The 15,667-nt window shown below is 47.3% G+C and overlaps 1 protein-coding gene across 1 annotated transcript in view; it reads left to right on the forward strand.

The window, feature by feature from the left end:
- The first annotated feature begins 6,772 nt into the window (after positions 1-6,772).
- The window catches only part of LOC139266283 (organic solute transporter subunit alpha-like), a 72,767-nt gene continuing 63,872 nt past the window's right edge, over positions 6,773-15,667 (forward strand). Inside the window, exon 1 of the mRNA XM_070884110.1 lies at positions 6,773-6,895. Within this exon, the coding sequence (XP_070740211.1) occupies positions 6,773-6,895 (123 nt within the window). The remainder of the gene's footprint in view (positions 6,896-15,667) is intronic.

A 15,667-nucleotide genomic window follows, 5' to 3' on the forward strand; every position in this document is an offset into this window, starting at 1 on the left:
TGACCACACTTGATCAGCTCCATTGGGCGGGCCACATAGTTCGCATGCCAGACACGAGACTCCCAAAGCAAGCGCTCTACTCGGAACTCCTTCATGGCAAACGAGCCAAAGGTGGGCAGAGGAAGCGTTACAAGGACACCCTCAAAGCCTCCCTGATAAAGTGCAACATCCCCATCGACATCTGGGAGTCCCTGGCCAAAGATCGTCCTAAGTGGACGAAGTGCATCCGGGAGGGCGCTGAGCACCTCGAGTCTCATCACCGAGAGCATGCAGAAACCAAGCGCAGGCAGCGGAAAGAGCATGCAGCAAACCAGTCCTACCCACCCCTTCCCTCAATGACTATTTGTCCCACCTGTGAGAGGGACTGTGGCTCTCGTATTGGACTGTTCAGCTACCTACGGACTCATTTTTAGAGTGGAAGCAAGTCTTCCTCGATTCCGAGGGACTGCCTATGATGATGAGAATGGCTGAATGTGAATCACCGCTCATTTACACTCTGCCCAATTTTATTTTCATTGATGTTAACGGAAAAGAAAATCAGGCGGGTGTGAAAGGGGCTGTCGATTCACCTATTTTGCATTCGTTTCCAAGGTTAACGTTACCTCCAGTTTCTCTCTCTACCCTATCGAATCCCTTCAAACACCTCAATTAGATCACCTCCCCAACCTTCTAAATGCAAGGGAATACAAACCAAGTTTGCAACCAGCCCTCATAATTTAACTCTTTACACCCCAATATAAGAACATAAGATTTAGAAGCAGCAGTAGGCCATACGGCCCCTCGAACCTGCTCCGTCATTCAATAAGATCACGGCTGATCTTCAACCTCAACTCCACTTTCCCGCCTGTAATGTATGCACCTGTGACTATGCTCACAGGTGTGTAGTGCTGTTGAAAAGGGGCAGTTAAGTGTCTGAAGTGTCCCCCAGATTGGGGGGCACTTGATCTAATGTTTATTTTGTTCCCCCCCCCAAAAGAGTTGTAGTGCTGTTGAGTTGGGAGTAGCTTAGCCAGTCATGTGATGTTAACAAGACTCAATAAATCCCCAGCCAGTTAGGTTCAGGGGATCCACGATGAGGTATGCAGTTGTGAGTCTGGTGGATGAACTGCTAATGTATAGTGTGATTGTTAAACCTTTGCTAATAAACCAACTAGTTCTTAATAGCAATGTGTTGCTATGAATTCTTAAACAAGGAACCCATGAAGCAAATACATTACAGCGCCCAATCTCCATATCCCTTGATTCCACTAGAGTCCAAAATCTATCTATCTCAGCCTTGAATATACTCAGAGACTCGGCAGCCACAATCCTCTGGGGCAGAGAATTCCAAAGATTCACCACTCTCTGAGTGAAGAAATTCCTCCTCATCTCAGTCTTAAATGGCCGACCCCTCATCTTTTATCATTCTGGTGATTCTGCGCTGAAGGGCGGTGCACAGAACTGAATGCAGTTACTCCAGATGGGGTCTGAGCAGGGCTCTGTACAGCTGAAGCATAACTACCTCACTTTTGAATTCCAGCCCCTTGAGATAAAGGGCAACATTCCACTAGCTTCGTTGATTATTTTTTTCTACAATGTGCACGAGCTTTTAATGATTTGTGTACATGGGCACCTAAATCTCTTTTCTCCCCCACAGGTCCCATGAATAAAATACTCCAATTTGTCTTTCTCGGATCCAAAGTGGATGACCTCACACTTCCCCACATTGAACTCCATCTGCCACTGCTTTGCCCACTCACTGAGTTTATCAATGTCCCTTTGTAACTTCCTGCTCCCACTTACACAACTTATCCTGCCTCCTAACCTGGTGTCACCTGCAAACATGGATATACAACTCTCTATTCCTTCATCCAAGACATTCATCTATATATCGGAGTGACTCATCGTCCATATATCAGAGTGATTCCTGCCAATGAACCAGAAGCCGGGCAGAAGCATCCTGTGTGTAACTGTCAAGTCCCAAATTTTCAAAACAACGTTCTTGGTGGTCTTGGACTTGGCCTGGAGACGGCGCAGGTTGAACAGGTCCCCACTGGTTCTGTAGTTTAGTTCCACTCCAGCGGGGAGCTTGTTGACTGTGAGGTGGAGCATGGCAGCGAGAAAGATTGAGAAGAGGGTTAGGGCGATGACGCAGCCCTATTTGACCCCGGTCCAGACATGGATTGGGTCTGTAGTGGATCCGTTGGTAAGGATGTCGGCCCGCATGTCGTCGTGGAGCTTGCTGTGACTAACTGCTTTCAGGATTACTATACACACACCAGATCGTTTCCTCACGTAGTAACAAAGGTACATTCAAATACTTAACATACCAACTACTCATTATCCTGAAGTCAAGTGTCACTGCCATATATCGACTCCCATCATGAAGTACTGTAAACACATAGTTGATCAGATAGTCACATTTGAATGGCTACATGGCTCCATATCGTCTAGCAGCCTCTTTCGATCCAAACTTGTTTTAATCCAAACTTCAATCTTCAACTTTTAACCCTTTCGATATCTCCCGACTGCGCCGAAGTAAAGCGTTGCAGAAATGCAGGCTTGCGCTCCCACAATGTGCACGAGCTTTTAATGATTTGTGTACATGAGCACCTAAATCTCTTTTCTCCCCCACAGTTCTCATGAATTAAATACTCCAATTTGTGTCTCTCAGATCCAAAGTGAATGACCTCGCATTTCCCCACATTGAACTCCATCTGCCACTGCTTTGCCCACTCACTGAGTTTATCGATGTCCCTTTGTAACTTCCTGCTCCCACCTACACAACTTAGCCTGTCTCCTAACCTGGTGTCACCTGCAAACATGGATATACAACTCTCTTTTCCTTCATCCAAGACATTCATCTATATAACAGAGTGACTCCTCGTCCATATATCGGAGTGATTCCTGCCAATGAACCGGAAGCTGAGCAGAAGCATTCTGCGTGTAACTATCAGGTCCTAAATTTTAAGAATAATCTTCACCACAACAGACAGAGGATGTGAGATGTGCTTTCTGACCAGCCCGCTCCCTTCACGGCTTGTTTAAATTTTCCCGGATTTCTCAACAACCCATCTCCCTTTCTGCCTTTTAATTTTTTTTTTAACGAACCCGCTCCCGTGACGAACTGGCAGCCCGCTTCAGGTGCAGGCCGCTTCCGGTTCGTTGGCAGCAGTCGGTTCGTGAATGGTGAAAAGCTGAGGCCCCAGCAGAGATCCCTGGGGAACACCAACCAGTCAGAGATCGAACTCTTTATCCATACTCTCAGGGTCCTACCTCCCAACCCATCACTAACCCACGCCACAAGGGTACCTCCAATACAGACCACTTTCAGTTTTGCTAATAATCTCTTGTCAAATGAACGCTGTCAAATGCCTTCTGGAAACCTATATGGACAATATCCACAGGCACTCCCCGTCCAACATCCTAACGGTCTCCTCAAAAAATTCAACTACATTAGTCAGACATGACCAACCCTTCACAAATTCATGCTGACTCTGATCAATTCATACTTGTTGACATGCTCAGTCATTCTGTCCCTGATGACAGAATCTAGTAACTTCCCCACAGCTATATTTAAACTGAAAGCTGTGTAGTTTCTGCGTTTCTCTATCACTTATCCTTCTTAAATAATAGAGTGACACCAAAGGCACAGTTCCTGAATCTAGAGTGCTTTCGGGTTAGGCTGGATAGCTCTTTGTCGGCGCAGACACGATGGGCCTCCTTCCGTGCTGTAAATGTCTCTGATTCTAGGTAAATGTTGACTAAAGTATCTACAAATTCCTCACCTATTTCTTTTACTAGTCCTGGGTGGAAATGATCAGGTCCTGGAGACTTGTCTATCTCAGGGTGAGCCTCGGGATTGAATCAGGAACTGGTTGAAATGAAGGGAATTATCAATAATTTAATTTTCTGCTCCACTCCCACTCTGACCTCTCCGTCCTCGGCCTCTTACACTCTTCCAATGAAGTTCAACGTAAGCTCGAGGGACAGCACCTCATCTTTCGATTTTCCCACATTACAACAGTAACTACATTCCAAATGTAAGTCATTGGCTGTAAAGCGCTTTGAGACGTCCGATGGTCTTGAAAGGCGCTATATAAATGTAAGTATTTCTTTTCTTTTCGGCACTTTGCAACCTTCCAGGCACAACATTTTCAACAATTTCGACCATAATCTCTGCCCACATTTTTTGGGACAGCAACCTTTCCTACTTACACTGCCTCTAGACCCACCTTCTGTGTCTTTGCTTGTCCCATTACCATCTCCTTTTGCCTCGCGCCATCCCTTTTGTATCTAATCTCTCCTGCCTTCCACCCTATCACAGACCTTCCCTTTTGTTCTTTCCTCCCCTCCCCCCTTTCCCGGCCCCTACACTTGCTTAAAACCTGTCGCATCCCTATCATTTTCCAGTTCTGACGAAGGGTCATTGACCTGAAACGTGAACTCTGTTTCTCTCTCTCCACAGATGCTGCCTGACCTGCTGAGTGTTTCCAATATTCTAGAAATGTGTTGCCTTTACTACTTGAGCTATTGTGCTTCTCCCAGTCTAGAGTCTCCAGTTATAACCACCTTGTTCTTGCTACAAGACTCACTTGTCATGTATCTCACACTACTGTATATAACTGTATCTCACCATGCTATACATGACTGTAACTAAATATGACCTGTAACCACAAGCATACTTTACCACCAGGGGTGCACTTGCAGGAGACACTGCATACCTGTTCCACACAGGTATATAAAGGCAGGTCTCAGGCAAGTGTGGCACTCGAGAGCTGTGAAATAAAGGTGCAGGTCCAGAGTGACCTTGACTTCAGCATGTGCCTCATGTACTGCAGGGACAGGACTTTACAGTGGCGACAAGTTACGGGATCACAGAATCCACAAAATGGCTACCAACGGCTCAGATGAGAAATATAATGCTGGAGACAATTGGGAGGACTTTATAGAAAGGCTCCAGCAAAGCTTTGTAACCAAAGACTGGTTGGGCGAGGATAAGGCAGACAAGAGAAGAGCCCATCTCTTGACCAGCTGTGGCTCGAAAACATAAGAACATAAGAACATAACATAAGAACCTATGTCTTAATGAAGGACCTGCTGGCACCCGAGAAACCAGCAGCAAGCAAGTCGTTTGAGGAGTTGAGCACAGTGGTGAGAGACCATCTGAAGCCAGCGAGCAGCCTACACATGGCCAGACACAGGTTCTACAACTACAGATGCTGTGTGGGCCAGAGTATACCCAACTTTGTGGCGGAACTTCGGAGGCTGGCTAGTTTATGTGAGTTCTTCGATGAACTAAGGAGAGAAGTACTGAGAGACGTTTTTATTGAAGGAATAGACCATGCAGGCATATTCTGAAAGCTTATAGAGACCAAGAACTTGACCCTAGAGGCAGCAGCACTGGTTGCACAGACATTCTTGGCAGGAGAAGAAGAAACTAGATTGATCTATACTGCGGGTACGACAACTAACGAAACATCAGAACAAGGGGTTCACAGCGTGAAACAAGCCGCTATCCCCACACACAGACAAAGGCAGGAGAGCAGGCCTTCAACAGCAGGCAGTGGCGCCAGAAGCCATCAAGGGCCACATGAACGGCCGTTCACATCTCATCAACTACAGACTGAGAGAAGCTCAAGAGAGATCAGCCAGACGCAGCTCATCCTTCGGAAACAATGGAAGCGGTCTGTGCTGAAGATGTGGGGGAAGGCACTCAACAAGGGGGTGTCAATTTCAGCATGCTGTTTGCCGAAACTGCAACTATACAGGGCATCTGGCTCGCATGTGCAGAAAAACAGCAGCTCGGTTGGTATACGAATCGGAAGGGTCAGAAAGCGGACCAGAAGACGGTGGGGACAGTACCCAGGACACCGAGGTACAGCGAGTCAACACGATCAATGTCCACTGTTCTTACAACAAGATGCCTCCAATGATGATGAGGGTCCTACTCAACGGGATACCCGTCAACATGGAACTGGACATGGGAGCTAGTCAATCTCTCATGAGCGTCCAACAATTTGAACAGCTGTGGCCGCACAAAAGCAACAGACCAAAACTCACAAGGATCGACACCAAACTAAGGACCTATACCAAAGAAATCATCCCAGTCCTTGGCAGCGCCATGCTCTCAGTCACACACAAAGGGACGGTGAACCGACTTCCCCTGTGGATTGTCCCCGGAGATCTCCCAGCACTGTTGGGGAGAAGCTGGCTGGCAAAACTAAATTGGAAATGGGATGATGTTCACACCATGTCGTCAGAGGAACGGACCTCCTGCTCAACAGTTCTAAGTCATTTTGAACATCTCTTTCAGCCAGGTGTGGGCACCTTCAAAGAGGCTAAAGTTAAAATCTACATCACACAGGATGCCAGACCGGTACATCACAAGGCTAGAGCTGTGCCTTATGTGATGAGGGAAAAGATTGAACACAAACTAGACCGGCTTCTGCGGGAAGGCATAATCTCACCCGTGGAATTTAGCGACTGGGCAAGTCCCATCGTCCCCGTCATGAAGCCTGATGGATCCGTACGAATCTGTGGGGATTACAAGTCGACCATAAACAGAGTCTCCCTACAGGACCAATACCCGCTGCCCAGAGCGGAGGACCTATTTGCCACATTGGCTGGAGGAAAACTTTTGTCGAAACTAGATCTCACATCTGTGTATATGACGCAAGAACTGACCGAAGAGTCTAAACTACTCACCACCATCAACACACATCGAGGCCTTTTCATGTACAATCGATGCCCATTTGGCATCAGGTCGGCAGCTCCTATATTCCAGCGCAACATGGAGAGTCTGCTCAAGTCCATCCCGGGGACGGTTGTGTTTCAAGATGACATACTCATCACGGGCAGGGACACCTACTCCCATTTCCGCAATTTGGAGGAAGCACTAAGTCGATTGGATCGGGTAGGCCTAAGAGTTAAGAAATCCAAGTGTCTGTTTCTCGCGCCTGAGGTTGGATTTTTGGGAAGAAGGATGGCCGCTGATGGAATCCGCCCAACAGAATCCAAAACCAAAGCAATTCGTCTGGCACCCAGGCCCCGGAATGTCCCGGAACTGCACGCCTTTCTCGGGCTACTCAATTACTTTGGGAACTTTATGCAGAACTTGAGCACGCTGCTGGAGCCTCTCCACATGCTACTCAGAAAGGGGTGCGATTGGTTTGGGGGGGACGCCCAAGAACGCGTCTTCAATAAGGCACAGACCAGGCACAGACAACTGTGCCGACACGCTTAGCAGGCTACCCCTGGCGACCACGGAAGGGTCCGACGAACAGGACTGTGAGATGGTCATGGCAATCAATGCCTTTGAATCCACAGGTTCGCCCATGACGGCTCTCCAAATCGGAGCCTGGACGACCAGCGACCCCACGTTATCCTTAGTCAGAAGATGTGTTTTAACTGGTGACTGGGCAGAGGCTCGCGATGCCTGCCCCGAGGAGATCAAACCTTTCCATAGGCGCATGCATGAACTATCACTACAGGCAGACTGCCTGATGTGGGGCAGCCGAGTAGTTATGCCCTTGCGAGGCAGAGAGGCGTTTGTCCGGGAGCTCCACCGCGAGCACCCGGGGATCGTCCTTTTGAAGGCCATAGCCAGATCCCACGTCTGATGGCCTGGCATTGACGCGGACTTGGAGCTATGCGTCCAACGGTGCACCACTTGTGCCCAACTCAGTAATGCCCTCAGGGAGGCCCCCCTAAGCCCCTGGCCCACCAAACCATGGTCGCGGGTGCATGTAGACTATGTGGGCCCATTCATGGGCAAAATGTTCCTCGTAGTCGTTGATGCATTTTCAAAGTGGATCGAGTGCACCATTTTAAACTCGAGCACCACCTCCACCACTGTGGAGAGCCTTAGAACCATGTTTGCAACGCACAGAATTCCTGACATATTGGTCAGTGATAATGGTCCGTGCTTCACCAGCGCAGAATTTCAAGATTTTATAGTTGACCACGGCATAAATCACATTCAGACGGCACCATTCAAGCTGGCCTCCAATAGCCAGGTGGAGCGAGCAGTGCAAATCGTTAAACAAGGCATGCTAAAAATCCAAGGTCCCACCCTGCAGAGCTGCCTGTCGCGACTGCTGCTGGCATACAGATCTCGTCTGCATTCGTTGACTGGGGTTCCCCCCGCGCAACTATTGATGAAACGGACCTTAAAGACTCGGCTCTCGTTAATCCTCCCAGACATGCATGAAATTGTTGAGGCAAAATGCCGGAAGCTAACTGAGTACCATGACCGAAATTCGAGGGGGAGGTGGAATGAGATAGGGGACAAAGTGCTTGTGCTAAACTATGGCAGGGGTCCCAAATGGCTTGCAGGGACAGTAACAGGCAAGGAAGGAAACAGGCTACTGGTTGTACAAATGGACAATGGCCAAACCTGCCGGAGGCATGTAGACCAAGTAAAAAGTAGATTCACCAACTACACTGCAGAACCAGAGTCAGACTACAATGTGGAACTCACACCACACCTGGTGGACAGACAGAGGGAACAACCTGAGGAAAGGGCAGTCTCAACAGACAGCCCAGGCGAGATACCAGCAATTATACTGAACGAAACAGACAGCCCAGGCGAGATACCAGCAATCACACTGAAAGAAAAACAGGTACCAAGGCAAACAACTGAACCACAACTAAGACGCTCCACGCGAGAGCATAGACCACCTGAGAGACTGAATCTATAAAGACAATAAGACCTTGTGGGAGGGTGATGTCATGTATCTCACACTACTGTATATAACTGTATCTTACCATGCTATACATGACTGTAACTAGATATGACCTGTAACCACAAGCATACTTTACCACCAGGGGTGCACTTGCAGGAGACATCCCATACCTGTTCCACACAGGTATATAAAGGCAGGTCTCAGGCAAGTGCGGCACTCGAGAGCTGTGAAATAAAGGTGCAGGTCCAGAGTGACCTTGACTTCAGCATGTGACTCATGTCAGTCTGTACTGCAGGGTCAGGACTTTACATCACTGATCTCTGTATTTAGACATCCTCCCCATACATCACCACTATCAGGAGGTCTGTCAGCAATGCTCACCAGAGTCCTACATCCTTTACTGTTCCTTAGTTCTACCCAGAGTGTTTCTGCTGCCTGTTCCCCCTTACTGAAGTCTATTCTGTCCACTGCTATTGTTGCTGTTTCGTATGATGGGAAAAGCCTATTATGGGATGTCTAGTTTGGCTCTCCATTTGATGGCCTCCTGAGATCCGAGTGGAGAAATGAGGTGCCTCCCCTCTTGCAACAGATCTCAGTGGGCCGGTCGATGTGAGGTGTTCCAGGGTCTGGGACTCAGGGTCTGGAACTCAGGGCCACAGTCGCACTTCGGGTCGTCCCTCACCGTCCACGTGTAGAGCGGGCGTTCGCTGCGTCCCTGCCCCGTGAGGATTGGGTCGGGCGCTCACTGCCCACTGTCTCCAAGGGGGGGGGTCGAAGGCAGGGACCTCCTCTGGTGGGTCAGTGATGAGGTGTCGGTTATTTACGTTGCCGTGCGTCCCATGATTCCGTCCCTCTGGAAACTGGGTCGCTACCAGCTGCACGAATATTGGCTACTGTTCCCCAGAATGGCCAGCGCCATTTCAAGCACTTTCCACAGCTGTGACGGTGCCTTTTGTCAAATATTGCAACTCCCCCTCCTTTCCCTAAATTTCCTATAGCCTGGAATATTTAGCTCCCAGTCACACCCAGCTTATAGCCAGATCTCTGTAATGGCGCCAACAGCATAGCCTTTAAGCTGAATGTGTGCTTCTAATTCACTTGTTTTATTTCTTATGCTACGTCAGGCCAGTGTCAGCAGTGGCTCAGTGGGTCGCACTCTCGCCTCTGAGTCAGAAGGTTGTTGGGTCAAGTAAAAAATCTAGGCTGACACTCCCAGTGCAGTGCTGAGGGAGCGTTGCACTGTCGGAGGTGCCATCTTTCGGATGAGACGTTAAACCGAGGTCCCGTCTGCTCTCTCAAGTGAATGTAAACGATCTCATGGCACTATTTCGAAGAAGAGCAGCGGAGTTATCCCCGGTGTCCTGCGCAATATTTATCCCTCAATCAACATAACAAAAACAGATTATCTGGTCATTATATAACATTGCTGTTTGTGGGAGCTTGCTGTGCGCAAATTGGCTGCCACATTTCCTGCATTACAACTGTGGCCACACTTCAAAAGTACTTCGTTGGCAGTGAAGCACTTTCAGACGTCCGGTGGTCGTGAAAGACGCTCTAGAAATCCAAGTCTTTTTCTTTCTTTTTACATGCACAGAACCCTTACTTGAATAACAGCCTGTCGGTAAATTTGCACACATTGCACCTTTAGTTCCTGTTTTGCACATTGCCACACCCCTAATTTAATATGTTTACATTCTTTATCACGCCAGGTTTCATTGATCAACAGGTATTTTATTTGTACTTCCTTTAATATTTCTTGTTCCCGGAATAATTATCTTATCATTATCCTCAAAATTAGAGCCAGGCTGTTCAGGGGGGATGTCAGGAGTACTTCACACACAGGGTAGTGTGAATCATGGCACGCCCTTGACAACGTGGACCACTTTCCATACCTCAGGAGCCTATTATCAGCAAGGGCGGACATCGACAACGAGGTTCAACACCGCCTCCAGTGCCCCAGCACAGAGTTTGGCCACCTGAGGAAGAGAGCGTTCAAAGATCAGGCCCTAAAATCTGGCACCAGGCTCATGGTCTACAGGGCTGTAGTGATACCTGCCCTCCTGTAAGGCCCAGAGACATGGACCATATACAGAAGACACCTCAAATCACTGGAGAAATACCACCAGTGTTGTCTCTGCAAGATCCTGCAAATCCCCTGGGAGGACAGACGCACCAACGTTAGTGTCGTCAATCAGGCCAACATCCCCAGCATCGAAGCACTTGCCACACTAGACCAGCTCCGTTGGGCGGGCCACATTGTTTGCATACCTGACTGAAGACTCCCAAAGCAAGCGCTCTACTCAAAACTCCTACACGGCAAGCGAGCCCCAGGTGGGCAGAGGAAACATTTCAAGGACACCCTCAAAGCCTCCTTGATAAAATGCAACATCCCCACCGGATGCAACATCTCCTACGGGATGAAGTTCTACAAGCTGAATTTAGGGAGCTAGGAGTTAAATTAAAAAGTAGGACCTCAAAGGTAGTAATCTCAGGATTGCTACAAGTGCCACATGCTAGTCAGAGCAGGAATCGCAGGATAGCTCAGATGAATACATGGCTTGAGGAATGGTGCAAGGAGGAGGGATTCAAAATTCTAAAAGGGAAAAGGCTGTTAATAAACCAAGCCTGAAGGCTTTGAGTCTTAATGCAAGGAGTATCCATAATGAGGTGGATGAATTAACTGTGTAAATAGATGTTAACAAATATGATGTGATTGGGATTACGGAGATGTGGCTCCAGGATGATCAGGGCTGGGAACTCAACATCCAGGGGTATTCAACATTCAGGAAGGATAGAATAAAAGGAAAAGGAGATGGGGTAGCATTGCTGTTAAAGAAGAGATTAATGCAATAGTTAGAATGGACATTAGCTTGGATGATGTGGAATCTATATGGGTAGAACTGCAGAACACCAAAGGTCAAAAAACATTAGTGGGAGTTGTGGACAGACCTCCAAACAGTAGTAGTAATGTTGGGGAGGGCATCAAACAGGAAATTAGGGGTGCATGCAATAAGGGTGCAGCAGTTATAATGGGTGACTTTAATATGCATATAGATTGGGCTAACCAAACTGGAAGCAATATGGTGGAGGAAGATTTCCTGGAGTGTATAAGGGATGGTTTTCTAGACCAATATGTCGAGGAACCAACTAGGGGGGAGGTCATCTTAGACTGGGTGTTGTGTAATGAGAGAGGATTAATTAGCAATCTCATTGTGCGAGGCCCCTTGGGGAAGAGTGACCATAATATGGTGGAATTCTGCATTAGGATGGAGAATGAAACAGTTAATTCAGAGACCATGGTCCAGAACTTAAAGAAGGGTAACTTTGAAGGTATGAGGCGTGAATTAGCTAGGATTGATTGGCGAATGATACTTAAGGGGTTGACTGTGGATGGGCAATGGCAGACATTTAGAGACTGCATGGATGAACTACAACAATTGTACATTCCTGTCTGTCGTAAAAATAAAAAAGGGAAGGTGGATCAACCGTGGCTATCAAGGGAAATCAGGGATAGTATTAAAGCCAAGGAAGTGGCATACAAATTGGCCAGAAATAGCAGTGAACCCGGAGACTGGGAGAAATTTAGAACTCAGCAGAGGAGGACAAAGGGTTTGATTAGGGCAGGGAAAATGAAGTACGAGAAGAAGCTTGCAGGGAACATTAAGACGGATTGCAAAAGTTTCTATAGATATGTAAAGAGAAAAAGGTTAGTAAAGACAAACGTAGGACCCTGCAGTCAGAATCAGGGGAAGTCATAACAGGGAACAAAGAAATGGCGGACCAATTGAACAAGTACTTTGGTTCGGTATTCACTAAGGAGGACACAAACAACCTTCCGGATATAAGAGGGGTCAGAGGGTCTAGTAAGGAGGAGGAACTGAGGGAAATCCTTATTAGTTGGGAAATTGTGTTGGAGAAATTAATGGGATTGAAGGCCGATAAATCCCCAGGGCCTGATGGACTGTATCCCAGAGTACTTAAGGAGATGGCCTTGGAAATAGCGGATGCATTGACAGTCATTTTCCAACATTCCATTGACTTTGGATCAGTTCCTATCGAGTGGAGGGTAGCCAATGCAATCCCACTTTTTAAAAAAGGAGGGAGAGAGAAAACAGGGAATTATAGACCGGTAAGCCTGACAACGGTAGTGGGTGAGATGATGGAATCAATTATTAAGGATGTCATAGCAGTGCATTTGGAAAGAGGTGACATGATAGGTCCAAGTCAGCATGGATTTGTGAAAGGGAAATCATGCTTGACAAATCTTCTGGAATTTTTTGAGGATGTTTCCAGTAGAGTGGATAAGGGAGAACCAGTTGATGTGGTATATTTGGACTTTCAGAAGGCGTTCGACAAGGTCCCACACAAGAGATTGATGTGCAAAGTTAGAGCACATGGGATTGGGGGTAGTGTACTGACATGGATTGAGAACTGGTTGTCAGACAGGAAGCAAAGAGTAGGAGTAAATGGGTACTTTTCAGAATGGCAGGCAGTGACTAGTGGGGTACCGCAAGGTTCTGTGCTGGGGCCCCAGCTGTTTACACTGTACATTAATGATTTAGATGAGGGGATTAAATGTAGTATCTCCAAATTTGCGGATGACACTAAGTTGGGTGGCAGTGTGAGCTGTGAGGAGGATGCTGTGAGGCTGCAGAGCGACTTGGATAGGTTAGGTGAGTGGGCAAATGCATGGCAGATGAAGTATAATGTGGATAAATGTGAGGTTATCCACTTTGGTGGTAAAAACAGAGAGACAGACTATTATCTGAATGGTGACAGATTAGGAAAAGGGGAGGTGCAAAGAGACCTGGGTGTCATGGTACATCAGTCATTGAAGGTTGGCATGCAGGTGCAGCAGGCGGTTAAGAAAGCAAATGGCATGTTGGCCTTCATAGCAAGGGGATTTGAGTACAGGGGCAGGGAGGTGTTGCTACAGTTGTACAGGGCATTGGTGAGGCCACACCTGGAGTATTGTGTACAGTTTTGGTCTCCTAACCTGAGGAAGGACATTCTTGCTATTGAGGGAGTGCAGCGAAGGTTCACCAGACTGATTCCCGGGATGGCGGGACTGACCTATCAAGAAAGACTGGATCAACTGGGCTTGTATTCACTGGAGTTCAGAAGAATGAGAGGGGACCTCATAGAAACATATAAAATTCTGACGGGGTTAGACAGGTTAGATGCAGGAAGAATGTTCCCAATGTTGGGGAAGTCCAGAACCAGGGGTCACAGTCTAAGGATAAGGGGTAAGCCATTTAGGACCGAGATGCGGAGGAACTTCTTCACCCAGAGAGTGGTGAACCTGTGGAATTCTCTACCACAGAAAGTTGTTGAGGCCAATTCACTAAATATATTCAAAAAGGAGTTAGATGAGGTCCTTACTGCTAGGGGGATCAAGGGGTATGGCGAGAAAGCAGGAATGGGGTACTGAAGTTGAATGTTCAGCCATGAACTCATTGAATGGCGGTGCAGGCTAGAAGGGCCGAATGGCCTACTCCTGCACCTATTTTCTATGTTTCTATGTTTCTATGTTTCTATGTTTACACTGTACATTAATGATTTAGACGAGGGGATTAAATGTAGTATCTCCAAATTTATGGATGACACTAAGTTAGGTGGCAGTGTGAGCTGCGAGGAGGATGCTATGAGGCTGCAGAGCGACTTGGATAGGTTAGGTGAGTGGGCAAATGCATGGCAGATGAAGTATAATGTGGATAAATGTGAGGTTATCCACTTTGGTGTAAAAACAGAGAGACAGACTATTATCTGAATGGTGACAGATTAGGAAAAGGGGAGGTGCAACGAGACCTGGGTGTCATGGTACATCAGTCATTGAAGGTTGGCATGCAGGTACAGCAGGCGGTTAAGAAAGCAAATGGCATGTTGGCCTTCATAGCGAGGGGATTTGAGTACAGGGGCAGGGAGGTGTTGCTACAGTTGTACAGGGCACTGGTGAGGCCACACCTGGAGTATTGTGTACAGTTTTGGTCTCCTCACCTGAGGAAGGACATTCTTGCTATTGAGGGAGTGCAGCGAAGGTTCACCAGACTGATTCCCGGGATGGCGGGACTGACATATCAAGAAAGACTGGATCAACTGGGCTTGTATTCACTGGAGTTCAGAAGAATGAGAGGGGACCTCATAGAAATGTTTAAAATTCTGATGGGTTTAGACAGGTTAGATGCAGGAAGAATGTTCCCAATGTTGGGGAAGTCCAGAACCAGGGGTCACAGTCTAAGGATTAAGGGTAACCCATTTAGGACCGAGATGAGGAGCAACTTCTTCACCCAGAGAGTGGTGAACCTGTGAAATTCTCTACCACAGAAAGTTGTTGAGGCCAATTCACTAAATATATTCAAAAAAGAGTTAGATGTAGTCCTTACTACTAAAGGGATCAAGGGGTATGGTGAGAAAGCAGGAATGGGGTACTGAAGTTGCATGTTCAGCCATGAGCTCATTGAATGGCGGTGCAGGCTAGAAGGGCCGAATGGCCTACTCCTGCATCTATTTTCTATGTTTCTATGTTTTTTCAAATTCCTGGGACATTGGAACCGGTTCTGGGGGAGGTGGGACCAGTACAAATTGGACGGTTTACACCTGGGTGTGACCGGAACCGATGTCCTAGGCGGAGTGTTTGCTAGTGCTGTTGGGGAGGGTTTAAACTAAAATGGCAAGGGGATGGGAATCAATGCAGGGAGGCAGAGGGAAGTAAAAAGGGGGCAGAAGCAAAAGGTAGGAAGGAGAAAAATAAGAGTGGAGAGCAAAGAAATCAAGGGCAAAAATCGAAAAGGGCCACATTACAACATAATTCTAAAAGGACAAAAAGTGTTAAAAAAACAAGCCTGAAGGCTCTGAATCTCAATGCAAGGAGCATTTGTAATAAGGTGGATGAATTAACTGCGCAGATAGCTGTTAACGGATATGATGTATTTGGGATTACAGAGACATGGCTCCAGGGTAACCAAGGCTGGTAACTCAACATCCAGGGGTATTCAATATTC

Source organism: Pristiophorus japonicus, chromosome 6, assembly GCF_044704955.1.
Source record: "Pristiophorus japonicus isolate sPriJap1 chromosome 6, sPriJap1.hap1, whole genome shotgun sequence".
NCBI classification, from domain to species: domain Eukaryota; kingdom Metazoa; phylum Chordata; class Chondrichthyes; family Pristiophoridae; genus Pristiophorus; species Pristiophorus japonicus.